This window comes from Cryptotermes secundus, unplaced genomic scaffold, assembly GCF_002891405.2.
Source record: "Cryptotermes secundus unplaced genomic scaffold, Csec_1.0 scaffold448, whole genome shotgun sequence".
Lineage (NCBI taxonomy): Eukaryota > Metazoa > Arthropoda > Insecta > Blattodea > Kalotermitidae > Cryptotermes > Cryptotermes secundus.
The window spans coordinates 523,716-539,165 of NW_019731577.1; the positions used below are offsets into that span (position 1 = coordinate 523,716).

General features: G+C 40.9%; 2 protein-coding genes across 3 annotated transcripts in view; one reads left to right on the top strand and one right to left on the bottom strand.

Moving 5' to 3' along the window:
• The window catches only part of LOC111867156, a 76,045-nt gene that overhangs the window by 36,702 nt on the left and 23,893 nt on the right, over positions 1-15,450 (top strand). The window lies entirely within an intron of this gene.
• Positions 353-14,177, bottom strand: LOC111867157 (venom carboxylesterase-6). Its single transcript, XM_023856744.2, has 10 exons — positions 13,751-14,177; positions 12,645-12,803; positions 9,782-9,935; positions 8,329-8,514; positions 7,220-7,410; positions 5,750-5,915; positions 4,461-4,645; positions 2,719-2,869; positions 2,443-2,569; positions 353-759 (listed from the first exon to the last, which is right to left on the bottom strand). The coding sequence occupies exons 1-10, from the start codon at positions 13,943-13,945 to the stop codon at positions 543-545; spliced, it is 1,731 nt and encodes a 576-aa protein (XP_023712512.1). The 5' UTR covers positions 13,946-14,177; the 3' UTR covers positions 353-542.

Genomic DNA, 15,450 nt, shown 5'->3' on the forward strand with positions numbered 1-15,450 from the left:
CAAGGAGGTTGTCAATGCCAAAAGAGATGCTGTATGGGAATTTTGTACGAATATGTTTCAGCGATGTTTTCGGCAGCTATATCAACGTTGGCAGACTTGCATAGCGGCCAACAGTGACTATTTTGAGGGCCGATGTGAATCTATGTAAATGTATGTGAATACCTTGTAATATGATGCGATAAAACCAAAGTCCACGAACTTAATGACTGTACCACATACTTCCACCCCATGAGAGTTCTGAAGCCCGTCACGAGGCTGAGATGTTGATAGCAACACTCTTTTCATAAAAGGTAGTGTCTGTATAATGACCCTTTGATTCTTAACCCATTATTTTTATCATTTTTTCTCTTACTCCTTTACCAGAATTAATATTTTATTTCTCGAACATGCTAAAATTGTATTACTGTGAGGAAAGTCTGTTATCTCTTACTTTTTTACTCAGTAAAGCACTTAGTTCCATAATTTTTCTGTTTGTATTAAGCAGGCAAATCAAAGTCTGCATTCAGCCAATGATCTGATGAATAGAAGTCAGTAGGTTATCTCTAGAGTTCATGATGTTTGGGATGCTGTACATTTGGAATGTTCACATTACGCTGGGGTTCACTGATTGGGAGAGAGTCCCAGAATTCTCTGTGTCCAAGGTCAAGGCTTGATCTCATTTCCAAGTGACTGCTGTTGGTGATATACAGATATGCAAGCTCAGTGCAGTTGGCTGTCACTGGTTCCCAAGTGAAGTTCCTTCCACTGGTGACGGGATTTCTGTATAAAATGAAAAAAAAAAAATGTTACAGTGAGAACATACATTGTGCATATAAAAATGTTTGAGGATGCATCATCATACAGTTATCTAGGTGAATACATCATTAGGAAGTTACTAGAGTCTAGTTTCAGCATATGATAATAGTCAAAATCACCATACTGGAGATATTGAACACAAAAGAATTCAGAAGAAAGTCGTCTTCTGGGTTTAGGCACCGTGTATTCTTCATTTTGGCCGACGTTTCGGAGGAACGTAGCGCCTCCATCTTCAGAGTAGTTGAATGGCTGGAATGCGGAGAGCAGTAGCTGTAACGTCAGCCAAAACGAAGATACACGGTGCCTAAACCCAGAAGACGACTTTCTTCNAATGTGGATGTAGGACATTTTGGAAGGGGGTGCATTATTTTCCACCATAAAAAGGCTTAGAAAATATGGTCGTAAAATACTTTTCTTATAAAGGTGAGTTAGTAACAGAATAAAAAGAAAAATTGTGTATAGTCTTGAGTAAAAAAAAATAGGCAGAGCTATCCTTGTAGCTGGCCATGGAGGCCCATAGGGTTATGAGACATCGAGGCCCCCACATTTTTCTAGACACTCAGCTCATAGGTGACAGTGAGGTTATCAGCCTTACATGCTGGCTGTCCAGTACCCCCAGGAAGATTCCTGGTACTCTTTTCTGTTAGAGGCTGAGTCAACCCCAAGGCCATAGTGCACCTGGTAGGATTAGGTCAATTGAAAAATCCGGTGCCCCCATCAGGAATCGAACCCATGATTGCTGGCTTACAGCATAGTGCCTCAACCAACTATGCTACTGCATGCCCCATATATTCATAGGTAAAATTCAAATTGAAGTCTTCAAAATTTGACAAGTGTAATTGGACACAGCATTTAGTTTAGGTTTTATGTTCATTACACATTTTAAAATGGAAAAACGAAAACAGACATGGCTTATTTTTAGTAATATGAGGAAGAGAAGTATTAATGTAGTACAGACCTACCAGAAAATTAATACATAATTTAGAAATGTCATATAGTTTGAACATGTATGCATCTTCTTTCTTTTAAATCACTGTTATCTTAGATCATACTGTGGTGGATAGCCGTAGATCTGTGTAAAGACAGAATCCAGTTTCTAATAGTCTGTACTTCATTTCCTCAAAAGGTTTGGGTACTATAGTCCACTCTCCAAAGCAAGTGCACTGTTTGTGCTTTTATCTATTCCATAGGCCTTCTCAAATCCCTTTATTAAAAAAAAAGATGGGAGCTAAAGTTGTTTCTGTGCTTAATTAATTAAATACCACACCATGAGGATGTATCATATCATTTTTAACCTTGCAACTACATGGAGGAAAGTCATCGATTTCCCCCTCTGCCACCTTACCCCTGAGATAACAGCCCCTGATACCCATTGCATAGGAGGCTGGATGGGCCCCCACATCCAGTTTGGACATTAGGGATAAGAGAACAGTTTTTTGCCCTGCTGGGAATGGAACTCTGACTCCTCTGTAGTCCAGCCCATAACCTAGACATACCATCTGAGCTGTCTGGCTCTTAGACAGTGGAAGTAGTCCTTTAAAAAGAAGCTCTGTAACTACACAGACGGTGCCTTCCCCAACCTACCCACATTTCCAACCTTGCATGCTTTGTTACCATAAACATACCACATATTATGTGCAGCCTTACCCAGTTCTGTGGAAACTGTCCCAGATATCAGTAAGTACTTTAGACATGTCCTTGTCTTGTTGTGTCTCCTCGATGTTACTGTAAGGGACTTGTAGGACATAAGCTGCATCATCTCCATGAGAAACACCTATAGGGAACAAACATCAGTCTAGAAACTAGATCATAATCAGCTGCCTTGTGACACTGTGTAGTCTATGTGATCATGAATAGCTTTGTCAGCAGTAGACTTGTATGTGCAATAACTGAACACTATGGATCTGTTATGTAGTGTCATACCAAAATTAATGTTTGTTCCTGACATAACTTCCGATAAACTGTGCTTTCCTCTGTAGCCAAACTGGTAGAAGTAGACAGGTTCGGAGTTGACAGCAGCTTGAAGTCTGGCTGCTCGTTCTGCTTCCACAACAAAATGGCGGTCACCAGTCATCTGGGAATAAATATGTTGGGTTTCAGATTCTCACATAGTGTGTATGGAAAGGTCTTCTGGGATGTGACTCCATGTAGTCTGGTAGGTAGTTATCAGCATTCCAGAGGAACCTGGAGATGAAAGCAGTGGATCCTGCCAAAATGTTGATAAATGTCTACCAGACTGTAGCTGACAGAAGGTGCTGTTGGTCTAGGCTGATGATGTGGATCTACTGGGTGACAATATAGATACCATAAAAAAACGCTATCTTTAATTGACACTAGTAAGGAGGTTCGTCTAAAAGTAAACACAAGAGAAAACTATGTTGCTGTCTCATCACCAAAATGCAGAGCAAAATCATGACCTAAAGGTAGGTAACAGATTATTTGAAAATGTGACACAGTTCAGATATTTGGGAACGACGATAACAAGTCAAAACCTGATTCAAGAGGAAGTTAAGAGGAGATTGAACTTGGATAATGCTTGCTACCATTCGGCCCCAAACCTTTTGTCTTCTTGTTTGCTGTCTAAAAACAAAAATTATAATATGCAAAACTACTGTAGTTTTGAAGAAAGCCATCTTCTGAGATGTGGCGCCGTGTAGAACTTGTGTTAACAGACGTTTCGGAGGAATGTATCGCCTCCATCTTCAGGGTAGAAGACAAGAAGAAATCTGCAAGTGAACCAGCAAGAGCAAGTGCAACAGCTGGTTCACTCGTGGATTTCTTTTTGTCTTCTACCCTGAAGATGGAGGCAATACATTCCTCCGCTCCTTGTCTTATACCGTGAAGATGGAGGCAATACGTTCCTCCAAAACGTTGGTTAACAATTTCTACATGGCATCACATCCCAGAAGACGGCTTTCTTCATAGTCACCGCCATGAAAACCTGAAATCTTACATACTATAGTTTTGTCTGTGGTTCTGTATGGGTGTGAAATTTGGTCTGTGACATGATGGGAGGAACACAGACTGAGGGTGTTTGAGAACAGGGTGTTGAGGAGAATATTTTGACCGAAGAGAGATGAAATGTCAGGAGGTTGGATAAAACTGCATAATGAGGAGCTTTGTAACTCGTACTCTTCTCCAGGTATAAATAGAATGACCAAGTGAAGGATGATGAGATGGGCAGGGCATGTAGCACGAATGGAGGCAAATAGGAATGCATATAGATTATTAGAAAAAAGCCAGAAGGAAAGAGAGCACAAGAAAGACTAAGGCATAGGTGGGTGGCCAATATTAAAATGGATCTTAGAGAGACAGGATGGGATGGTATGGATTGGATTGATCTGGCTCATGATAAGGACAAGTGGAGGGCTCTTGTGAACACGGCAATGAACCTTTGGGTTCCATAAAATGCTGGAAAGTTCTTGAGTAGTTGCACAGTTGGCGGCTTCTCAAGAAGGGCTCAGCTCCATAAGTGAGTTAGTCATGGACTTTATGTAGAGGAACTGAAGAGTACCACGAGAAACCTCAGCCATTATAGCCAATGGCACAGACTAAAAATTTGAACCTCTGAAGTACAAGGCAGGAGCATTGCCACTTCAGCTGGTTGCTTGGCACAATTTGTATTCGTAGTATTTCTTGTTTGTGGTGTTTCCTACGTAACTCACCTGTATTATGTTGCTTGTGGTTTCTGTAGATATTGCTTTACCGTGAAGGTAAAATTGATGAATGCTTTGGGCAACGGCCTGCTTCTGCTCGTCTGCCACTGTGTAGTTGTAATCCAGTATGTGAGGTGCAACCTCTGCAAATCTGGTCTGTAGTTCATTGAGGATCTCTTCACTTGCCACCCAATCTGACAGCAAAATCAGTCACTTAAGAAAGTATATTTACTGCCATTATATTTGTCTCTGTACACAATAAAATTATCATGATGCTGATGTTTAAAAGTATTCTTAAGCAGCTTAAAGGTAAGTCTGTAAGAACATTTTAACCCCCACCCCACCAAGAAAATCCCCAGTGTCCTTGTCCATATTGTATGCTGCCTGAATAAAACTTATTTAGAACATTGGTTCTTCTGTAATGGCAGTGTAATATAACATGTCTGTGTTGTAGAGTGGTACCATAACATGGTCCTTAAATATGCTGTAAACCCTCGGTAATCTGGATTAATGGGGTGAGGTCATACAAATTAATGAAGCAAATGATAGCCCTAAAGGGGGAAAAAAAACTTTGAACACAAATAAATGGAAAATTTAATAATATATATAGTGCTGCTGAAAATAAAGAAATCACTGTAGAGCCTTTATTTAAAAACTATAAAAGACAAGGCCAAAATCCAGGGTCACTTTCATCCAGCTCAAGTCAATTTTAGATATTTTCTTGCATGGTTTCAGAGTCTTCAGCTGTCCTCAGCACCGTTTGAAAGTCCTCTTGCAACTAAATTCCATGTATCTTTTAAAGTATGTACTCAACTGCGAACAGAGTTTGTTATTTTCCATATTTTGATCCAGATTAACTGTAAACGGGGGGCATGCGGTAGCGTAGTTGGTTGAGGCACTATGCTACAAACCAGAAGGTCGCAGGATCAAATCCTGATGAGATGGATTTTTTAATTTACCTAATCCTTCCAGCCTCACTATGGCTCTGGGGTTGACTCAGCCTCTAACAGAAATGAGTACCAGGAATATTCTCGCAGGTAAAGGGTGGCCGGCGCATAAGGCTGACAACCTCACTGCCATCTCTGAGCCGATTGTCTAGAAAATGTGGTACCTCAACATTTCACAACCCTATACGCCTCCATGGCCTGTTACAGGGATACCTTTACATTTACTTCTAACTGTAAGCGGATTGGCAAGGGTTTATTGTACTCATATTTAGCATTCAGATAGTTACTCTGCTCCAGTGGTACATATTGTCGCAACCCAGAATGCAACATTCTAAGTCTTCACAGACATACCTGCTGCAGGGTAGAGCCCTTCTTCTGTCGTAACACTTGTGATCCAGGGTAGATCTTGAACACTGCCATCCAGAAGCATGTCAGTAGGTTGTCTGCTCAAGAACGGAGTAACCCCAGCCACTTCTACCGTAAATCCAAATGGTGAGAAAGGCATGTTCCGCCATTCCTGAGTGAATGAGATGAAACACAATACTTGTATGTAGGATATGAAGTGTTCATGACGAAGGGCTGTGCTCAGAACTTCACGGTTGATCAGCTGTGTCATTGTTTTGCTAAAGACCAACATTTTGGAGATCTTCATTGTCAGGGTTGATATGGGTAATGACTGTACATTGCCGATATACATAGGCAACATATGCATTGAAATGGTTGATTGGTCAAGAAGATTCTAGTGAGAAGTAGTATTTGAATAATATTAATTTCAGAAGAGTAATGTGTTCTGGGACGTGACACTGTGTAGTCTAGTTATTTACCAGCGTTTCAGAGGAATGTGATGCCTCCCATCTTCAGAGTAGAAGAGTGAAGACAGTAATCCTTATAGACATTGCTGTGAGAACCTCGAATCCCATAAATACAGAAACACGAACTGTCAGACTTACCTCCAAGTTAAAGCGTGGCTGCCTGTGTCACAGTTCCACGGGACAGTAATGGTTACAGTTTTGGAATTTTTCAATGCAAGTGGCTGTAAGTGGAAAGGTGAAGGTCCACCTATGCCAGAATACCATAACCCAAAGGTGCCTAGGAGTGTTTGGATTAAGCTCGATTCACTCTAGACCTCAGCATTAGTGTGTGGTCAGCTTTTTATGCTGGGAGCAGAGGAGAAGAAAAGTGAGGGTGTCCTTGGACTGAGTAGCATGGACATTGTCATACAAGCTCCTTTGTTTTCTCCCCTTCAAGTTTTTGTACATCTTTTGGGAAAGGGTAAGTGATCCTTTTTCTACGGTAAATATGCCATGAAGACTATGGAGGAGTGGAGTTATAAGCCCATGCATTCTTAACCTCTGTGCTGTATGGAGGTGAGTGGGTCATCTTCACCTCCCATGGAGTGTGTCCCTGGATAGGAGGAGGCTGGGTGGGCCCCTGGTAGCAGAGAGAAAGCTCCCTCTGTCTGCGGGGAATTGAAACCTGGTCATTCAACCTCTGACTTCACTGACTGAACCATCCTGGCTCATTGCATAATTTTCTGTTGTAAAACACATATACTCTGAAGGCATGTTATACATTGAGTGGAGAACCATAGAGAAGGAAGGTCGTGTATGTTGAACATCATCTGTAGATTGGCGATTTTTATTCTGGTTGAGTGCTGAGTATACGTAGAATCTATAAGTTTGTAATGATGACAGTGATATGCGTCACTGTCTGATGATTTGCTTTGGGAGATTTTTTAAGAAGTTTGTGAGAGATGAAAGACCACACCCTAAAAGGGAATTATGTAAGTTCAAGATTCCACTGGTCCTGAAAAGGATTTACCTGGAAGGTTGCCACTTGTTGAGCAATCATGCTTGCTGGCCGATGTCTCAGGCAGTCCACCATCTCACGTGATGTTTGTATGCTACAGCCCAATTGCTGCGCCAGTTTTGTTGCTTTCCCTCTGCCATTTTCCATCTGTGCCCATGGGTTTAAAGCAGTCCCGCTCTGGGATATCCCTCTTTGGAATAAACCTACAAGCAACCATAGGTTTTATTGGCAATATACATTACAACTCCAAAGTATTCTGTTTCTGTTACTCTGAGAAGTCTCTCTTGTGAGGCTAAGAATTTCACCCCCTTAAGGTAATATGGGGGCCACAATGTATCGTAGTTGGTTGGGGCATTGTTCTACAAGCCAGAAGGTTGCCTGTTTGATTCCTGATGAGGTCATTAGATTTTTCAATTGACCTAATCCTTCCAGCCACAATATGACCCTGGGGACAACTCAGCCTCTGACAGAACTGAGTACCGGGAATCTTCCTGTGAGTAAAGAGTGGCCAGCACGTAAGGCTGACAACCTCACCACCATCTGTGAGCTGATTGTCTAGAAAATGTGAGATCCTCGACATCTCAGAACCCTATGGGCCTCCCTGGCCTGTTACAGGGATAGTATTTTTTAAGGTAATATGTGTTGATGAAACTTTATGGTAATGACTGAGGAAAGGTTGTAAGACAGTGAGTTGTATCACAGTGTCTGAAATGGGCTCAGTTGATTCAGAACAAGAGCATTAAGTGGGAAGACCCAGATTAAGATAGCTGAAAGTTGTAGAGAATGATTTATAAGAGCTTAAAATGAAGAGATTGAGGCCAAAGGCAAATGATGGAGATGTATGGGCATTTGTTGTAAAGGAGGCCAAGGCCCATAGAGGACCACAGAGCCATTGATTGATTAAGTAAGTCTTATGAGATGTGATGCCATATAGTTTTGAGTAGGTAGATAGGCTCACTTTTTGACCCTGAACTTGTGGTGTGCTATACAGCATCACATCTCAGAAGGCAGTACTCTTAAACTGTCCTGCTAGTGCAGTGTTGTGTTGTATCACAGTCTCTCAACTCCTCATATATTAGCACTCAAAGTTCATTGCTGTTCAGAACCTTATGTGACTTTACCGTGAGATAATGGCGACAGATAGTGGTAATGGACACTGACACCTCCTGCAGATTGACCCGTCAACGTTACACTCGCAGGGTTGCCACCAAAGGAAGCAATGTTCCGTTGCACCCAACGCAGAGCTGCAGTTTGATCTTTTAGTCCCATATTACCTGGAACCACTTCATCTTCTGTGCTCAGAAAACCTGTAACAGATTTGAATGGATCTGAAAAACGATGTTTTTGTGGGATGTAGTGTCGTGTACTCTGGTAGATCAGGACCACATTCCTGGTTCTCCCTCTTCCTGTGTCTATGCAATATTTTTCATACTCATCTTACTCTTCTACCCTGAAGATGGAGGCACCAAGCTCCTCAAGAATGTTCATACAACAGTCTATTTCACATCCAGATGTAATCTTGGCAGAATGTAGGTAACAGATTACTGTCTGCTGGAATGTGACATATATCATTGCCAGTCTTGTGGAGGTATTTTCTGCCTCTATTTTCAGGGTAGAAAATGAGCTGAGCCTGCAAAAGAATGTTAAGTTACATGGATGGAGGCCCTTTCTCATATGCTTCTTCACCCCTCCCAATATCTGCTCTCAGTTATTTTTGTGTTATTATACTCGTACTTCACTTAGTAAATTTATTTTATTTTGTTCTTATTAATTTAATTTCTATGTTCCTGCACTTACCTCCACCTTCACTATATCTGTTGCCTCCTTTCATATATCAGAACCACTCTTTTCCCAGACATCTGCTCTCATATTTGTTATATTTTATTCTTATTTACTTCTCTCTGTGATTTTATTTTTCCTTTTTATTTCTACTTCTATTCATCCTCTTTTACCGGCTTCATTTCCTCCTCCTACATTCCCTGTTCCAGTCATATCTTCCCTCTGTATATTTGTCCTCTTACAATGCTCCTGTCTCCTATTGATCCACCTACAACCATAGTTCTGGGCCTCATGATGGGACTGTGAGTAGCAGCGATGGGGGGGATGGTCTCTTTGCAGGCACGATGAAAGCTGTCTGCACCCTCATAATGAATAAAGGGCATGACTTCACTGCATGTGTAGCACACTTTGCACTCCTCATCTCTTCAGACAGTGGCAGTGTCTATGAAGAGTGAAGGTGTCTTGCTGTAATTCGCAATCTGGTTTAGAGCTGAGACCAGGCTAAATGCCAAGCCAACACAGGTCAGCTGAGGGAGCCAGCCGTAAATGCAAACATTGCCATTGTCACTCAGCTTGCTCTTCTAATCAGAAAATTAGGTAACAGGTTCCTCTGAAACGTTAGTGATGATCAACCAGACCATCCCAGACAGCAGTAATCTTTAATACCGTTTGCTTTACTTGTTGACAAATCTTGTGTTTTCTTAGACAGATAAATTGAATTTAAAAGATGTGTGTTGTGGGTATTGCCTAAGTTGGGGGATATTTGTATTGAAGAGGGAAGTTGTATTATCTTACCTAGTGGTCCAAGTCTATAGTTGAAAGTTACCAAAATTACATCTCCATCTAGCAGGTATTTTGGACCATATTTACTGCCTGCGCCATATGAGAAGCCCCCTCCATGAATATTGACAATCACGTCCAGCAGTGGAGCACCACCTCCTGCCGGTAGCTAGAGCAGAATGTACGTAGTTTTGCATCAGTCCAGCACCAAAAGGAGGTCTATATATAAATGTGCATGCACATACACACAAATTAGTATGCCTGAAAAACAGTAAAGCTGTCCCTGTAACAGGCTATGGAGGCCCATAGGGTTGTGAGATATTGAGGCTCCCACATTTTCTAGACAGCTCACAGATGGTGTTGAGGTTGTTAGCCTTACGCATTGGGTGCCCTTAACCCCTCAGGATTCCTGGTACTCATTTCTGTTAAGAGTCTGAATCAACCCTGGAAGGGGGGGGGGGCATAGCTCAGCTGGAAGGATTAGGTCAATTGAAAAATCCAGTGACTTCATACGGAATCAAACCCTTGACCTTCTGGCTTGTACCATAGTGCCTAAACCAGCTATGCTACCACATGCCCCAAAATTAGATTGCTTAAAATTAAAAATTATGAAGTCCTATTACCTCTCCAAGAGTAAATAAATAATTGAAAGACAAGCTAATCACATTGGCCACACACTGTCATAATCCACACAAACAGTGGGGTGCTTTGTTCAACTTCTGCTTGGGGCATGCATGTATGTTCTTGTTACAGGCTGATTCCATGTCCAAAGAGCCCTACAAATTGTGTGTGCTTTACAATTCAAGACGTTTATTCTGTGTTCGAGCAGGTCAGAGAGCCTAATCCGTAAGCTGAAGGAGAATTCAGAGGTGTGGGAAGTAATTGCCATCAAGCCGAATATATTAACATGTCATATTTGCACCCTTCTTGCACAAGGAGCATGGGATGACTGGATATGTCATATGCATTATACCAGAAATACATATAAAAATACTGGTCTGAAAGTCTGTATAGAAGAGATCATTTATAGAGACCAAGGTGTAGATTGGCCAATACTGTTACAGTAAATCTTAAGTAGGGTATAAGGGTGTGGCCTGGATTGAAGTGGCTCACTGTAGAGTCCGTTGATGGGCTGTTGTGAATACAATAATGAGCCTTTTGGGTCCTTTAATGACAGAATTTTTTTTAATTAACTGAACAGCTTTTAGTTTCATAAGTTTCTTGCTACATGATGTTGGACTGTCCTCTGAAAGATGAGATGGCTTCTTTACCACATGCCAAGCACTGTATTTAGCGTGCTTTCTGATGGCCTTTCTAGTACCTAATATATTGTGGCATATTGGCTCTATGCAGGAACTGTTGAGCCACAGAAGCCTCGGGGCATGCGCGCAACGTGAGAGTTGCGGATTGTATCAGCGCATTGCTAGGCGACAACTCTGTGAACACTTGGATTGCGCAACAGGAAGTGTGAGTGGTGTCACATACCCCATTCATCCCGTAACTACGCAACGCTCGGTAAACACCCCTCCCCCCTAGGCTGTAATGTCGCGCAACTGGGGAGTCTGTGCAGAGACTATTGCTAGGCAATCGGTAAACATGATGTCATGCAACAGTGGTAGCTATCACGTAACTGTTTTCTGTGTTGTCAGTGCGGAAGCTACATAATGAGGAGTATTCATCAGTGTAGAACGAGAGAGAGAGTTACTAGTATCCAGTATAATTTGAAGTCTTCAGACAGTCTTCGTTGAAGAAAGTAGGAGCTCAGCATTCGCTGAGAGATAGTTGAACAGCAATTGAAATACTGGATTGTATAATTGTGAATTGTGTAAGTGTAAGAGTGAATGTGGAATAAATTCGTTAGATCCAAAATGGCATGAAGTTATTTGTTGTGTGACATACCCAACACGTGACAATTTGGTGTCAGTTCCTGCATAGAGCCAATACGCCACAATATCTTAACATTTATCTTTAACCTGGCATATATGGTGGAGTTGGTGAGGTAGTGATATGGTGAGGGACTGGCTGAATATAATGAAATCATCTTGGAATATTAAGTATGCCATTTGGTTAGAAGTGACCAACATTTTAGGGATGATCTCAGAATGTGATGATGGGGACAGAGATGGCCCCTGATATGTCAGTCATTTTTAACCAAGTGACATGGATGGTACATACGGAAGATTATATTAACTTAGCCAGCATGAACGCTTCAGAATGTTACTGGGAACCAATATCATTAAAATTAAGTAATAATGGAAATTGTATAGAGAAGTTTCTGAAGAATTGTTTAGGCTGTGTACCCAAATCACTGTCTGATGTAAATTACCTTTCCTTCTGTTTAATTTTTGGAAGTTCAGGTGACTCAGGCAGTATGGTAGTGATCATATGGTAGTTTTACTCAGTCCCTCTAGGCAAGTACTGGGATAATACCTTGATTAGGCCATGACTGTTCCCTTCCAGACCCTTTCAAATTTATGAGTCACCCCACCATTCAGCATTATATAGGCTAGCCACTGTCTGTCTATACTCCATGTATCTATCTGTCCATGTCTCTAAAGTCCTATTTGTTGAACCTTGGCTTCTTTTTCAGTTTCTTAATCCTATACGCAGATGGTAGGACTCCTTGGATGGGGGATCAGCCAGTCGCAAGGCTGCTACCTACACACAGCACAACACAAACACAGAATAAATGCAAACAAACATCCATGCCTTGGGTGTGATTCGAACCCATTACTCCACCATTCAAGCAAGCAAAGACAGTTCATTCCTTAGAATGTGCGGCCACTGTGATCAGCAAGCTAGGCACTAACAGTTGTAAAATAGCTCACAGTACACCCGCATGCAGTATTGAGAAAATGGAAGCATGTGCAGCACATACCATAGGTGAATACACATTAAGATATAGGCAGTCCTCATCTCCTTGAAGGCTTGCCTGTGTTGAGGTTCCTGCCTGGGTAAGTGGATCATATTGTAGACACTTGCTGCCTGGTGTGATGGCTGGCCATACACCTCTCCATGGTTTCATGGGTGCTGGGTCCTTAACAGAATTGAAGTTTTGTTATTAATTCAGTAATTGCTTTTTATGATGGTAATTATAATCAAGTCTGCCACAACCTTAAACGCTGCTGCAGGCAATGAAAAGTTATTCCCCCTTCCCCAGTTAAAACTACTTCTAATTTCTCAAAACATTGCCACAGCTAATAACATGAAACTACCAGACATTGGGGCGGATACTGTCACGGGTGTCAGTTCCTAAAATAATAGTCACAGTAATAAAAAAGTAATAAGTAATAAAAAATATAGTCTCTTCCAGTCACAGCAGTTGCAGGCTTGACAACCTGACAGTTTCATCATTTGAATTTCAATCTCATACTTGCTTATACACAGGTGCTAGACTAGAAATGATTAAATCATTTGCCTGAAACAAAAAAGGAGGGGGGGGGGTTGTAAATGGATAAAGTGAATTGTATTGAATTGCATATTTTTCAGTGAAAATTAAAGGCAGTGTGAAATGTGTAGTTGTGTTACCACTGATGGGATTGCAACTATCATGTAAGTTGGGGGATATGTGTACATACATGTCCAGATATCTGGTGGCACACAATTTTTAACCTACTTTCCTTATTTTAAAAAACTAAAAAAGGAGTCTTTGTGAGATTACTTTGCTGTCTATATGGCTGTGTGTCTGTGCCCAATACCTGAAAGCTGGAATAGTGGAGCCAGGAGAGACAGCTGTTGCTAGCTAAAGGCTCAGTAAACATGTTCCCGCAGCAACAAATACACACATAACAATGGAAGAACTGCTGGATGCAGAGTTTTCGGAGCAGTCTGTATTGTATCAGATAATATATAGTGAAAGGAAATTAGGGGATTAGTTATTCCTAGAACTTCTATATAACCTTTTCTGGTTATTGTTTGATTTAGGTCAGGTCCACTGTCTGTACACACACACACACACACACACACACACACACACACACACACCTTGAATCGGTGTTTTCCTGTAGGCGGTCTTGCATATGGTATTCCTTGAAATGCAGAAAATATTCTTCCACCAGCAGATGTTTGGTGTGTGCCACGTAGTGCTCCTTGTTCTACATGAACTAGAGGTCCCACTTGGGGTGGGACAGCCCCAGAAACTAGCACTGCTGTTACCAGTAGTAACCCTTGCCCCAACATGTTCTATGCAATTTCACTCTGCAAATGAACTAACGTCTTTGAGTTCTCTCATATCGGTGCAGAAACTTTGTAACTTAGAACTTTGTGTTGTTTGGTTGTAATGTTGATACGTGTTCTATTGGTATTAGTTATCTGGTATCTCTTAGAGGGATGACAGTTCTTGTAAACTTGAGTTTTATTTATTGTCTATTGTTCTGTGTTCTTATCATCTGGGTTTTATTTAATGTTGAATGTCACTTGATTGTGATGAAGGTTTCTTATTTCTAGTGAAACTGTGTTATAGTCCTCTGTTCCATTTCTCTGCTTTTAGTGTTAGAATTGTTTAAAAGAACACTTATCCAGATTGTTTGTGTGTTCTGTTCTGATATTGATTTGACCCTTGGATCTTTGCACCATGTGAGTGTGGGCAGTGTTGCCAGCTTTGAAGGTACTTGCCACTTCCATATTTAGGGTCAAAGTGAGTGTTGAAGAATCATTCACTGCACACTCTTTGACCCTGAAGGTGGAGGCACCATATACCAACGAAACATTGGTAACACTGCCTACACTCACATGGTGCAAAGACCCAAGAGCGGAATCGTCATCAAAAATGAACATCTTGAAAGCCTAAGATCGCTATTCCATTTTGTATAGGCTGTTATGAATCGAGGTCGTCACATCTGTTCCAAGAAAGGAATGACACTAATATAACGCCTGGACAGTTAAGCTTTTCTCTGTTTTGAAGTTTTATGTACCTTGAAAAAAAAAGGTCATTTTTTATGCCTGTCTATTTGGATTTTGCCCATCATTTGAGGTTTGTAATATCAAAGTCACAGAGCTTTTGAAATGGGAGGTTATTTTTTTTATTCTTCAGGTGGAGAGGGTATAAATAAGTTGCTACTCTTGTAGCCCCTAATTTCAACTAATCTGACCCTCAACATAGATTTAGTTGCAATAGCACAAACCCAGTACTTCTTACATTTTCTTCAGTTTAAACTGTGTATCTTTAGGTTGTCACATTATGTGTTAAAATGCTTTTTTTTTCACAAAAGCATTGCACAAAATAATTATAGTGTTATGTTTATAAAATCTATATTCATTATTATGAAAATTTAAATGTCTGTGGTTTGGCTTATGAAATAGAATTCCCATAGTGTGCATTTACTTTAAAATTAAGTTTACAATGAAGAGAAGTATTTTATGGCATATGACTCTGCATAATCCAGTAAAATTTCACTGACGTTTCAGAGGAATATACTGCCACCATCTTCAGGATCAAAGAATAAGCCAAGCATGTAGCAAGTGAGAAGCAGACAGTAGGTAAAAGTTTCTAGTTGACTACACAGCATTATGTCCTAGAAGATGGTCCCTGCTTTGAGAACCTCATCCAATATAAAGAAGCTTACAGTTTCTCTTAAACTGCCAATTGGACTGAATTTGGACTTCAAAGAAAGTTCACACTTCTCTATTATGTTTAGTTAGCAGTAATTTTTTAAACAGAAACTAATTTAAGGTTATTGGGAATT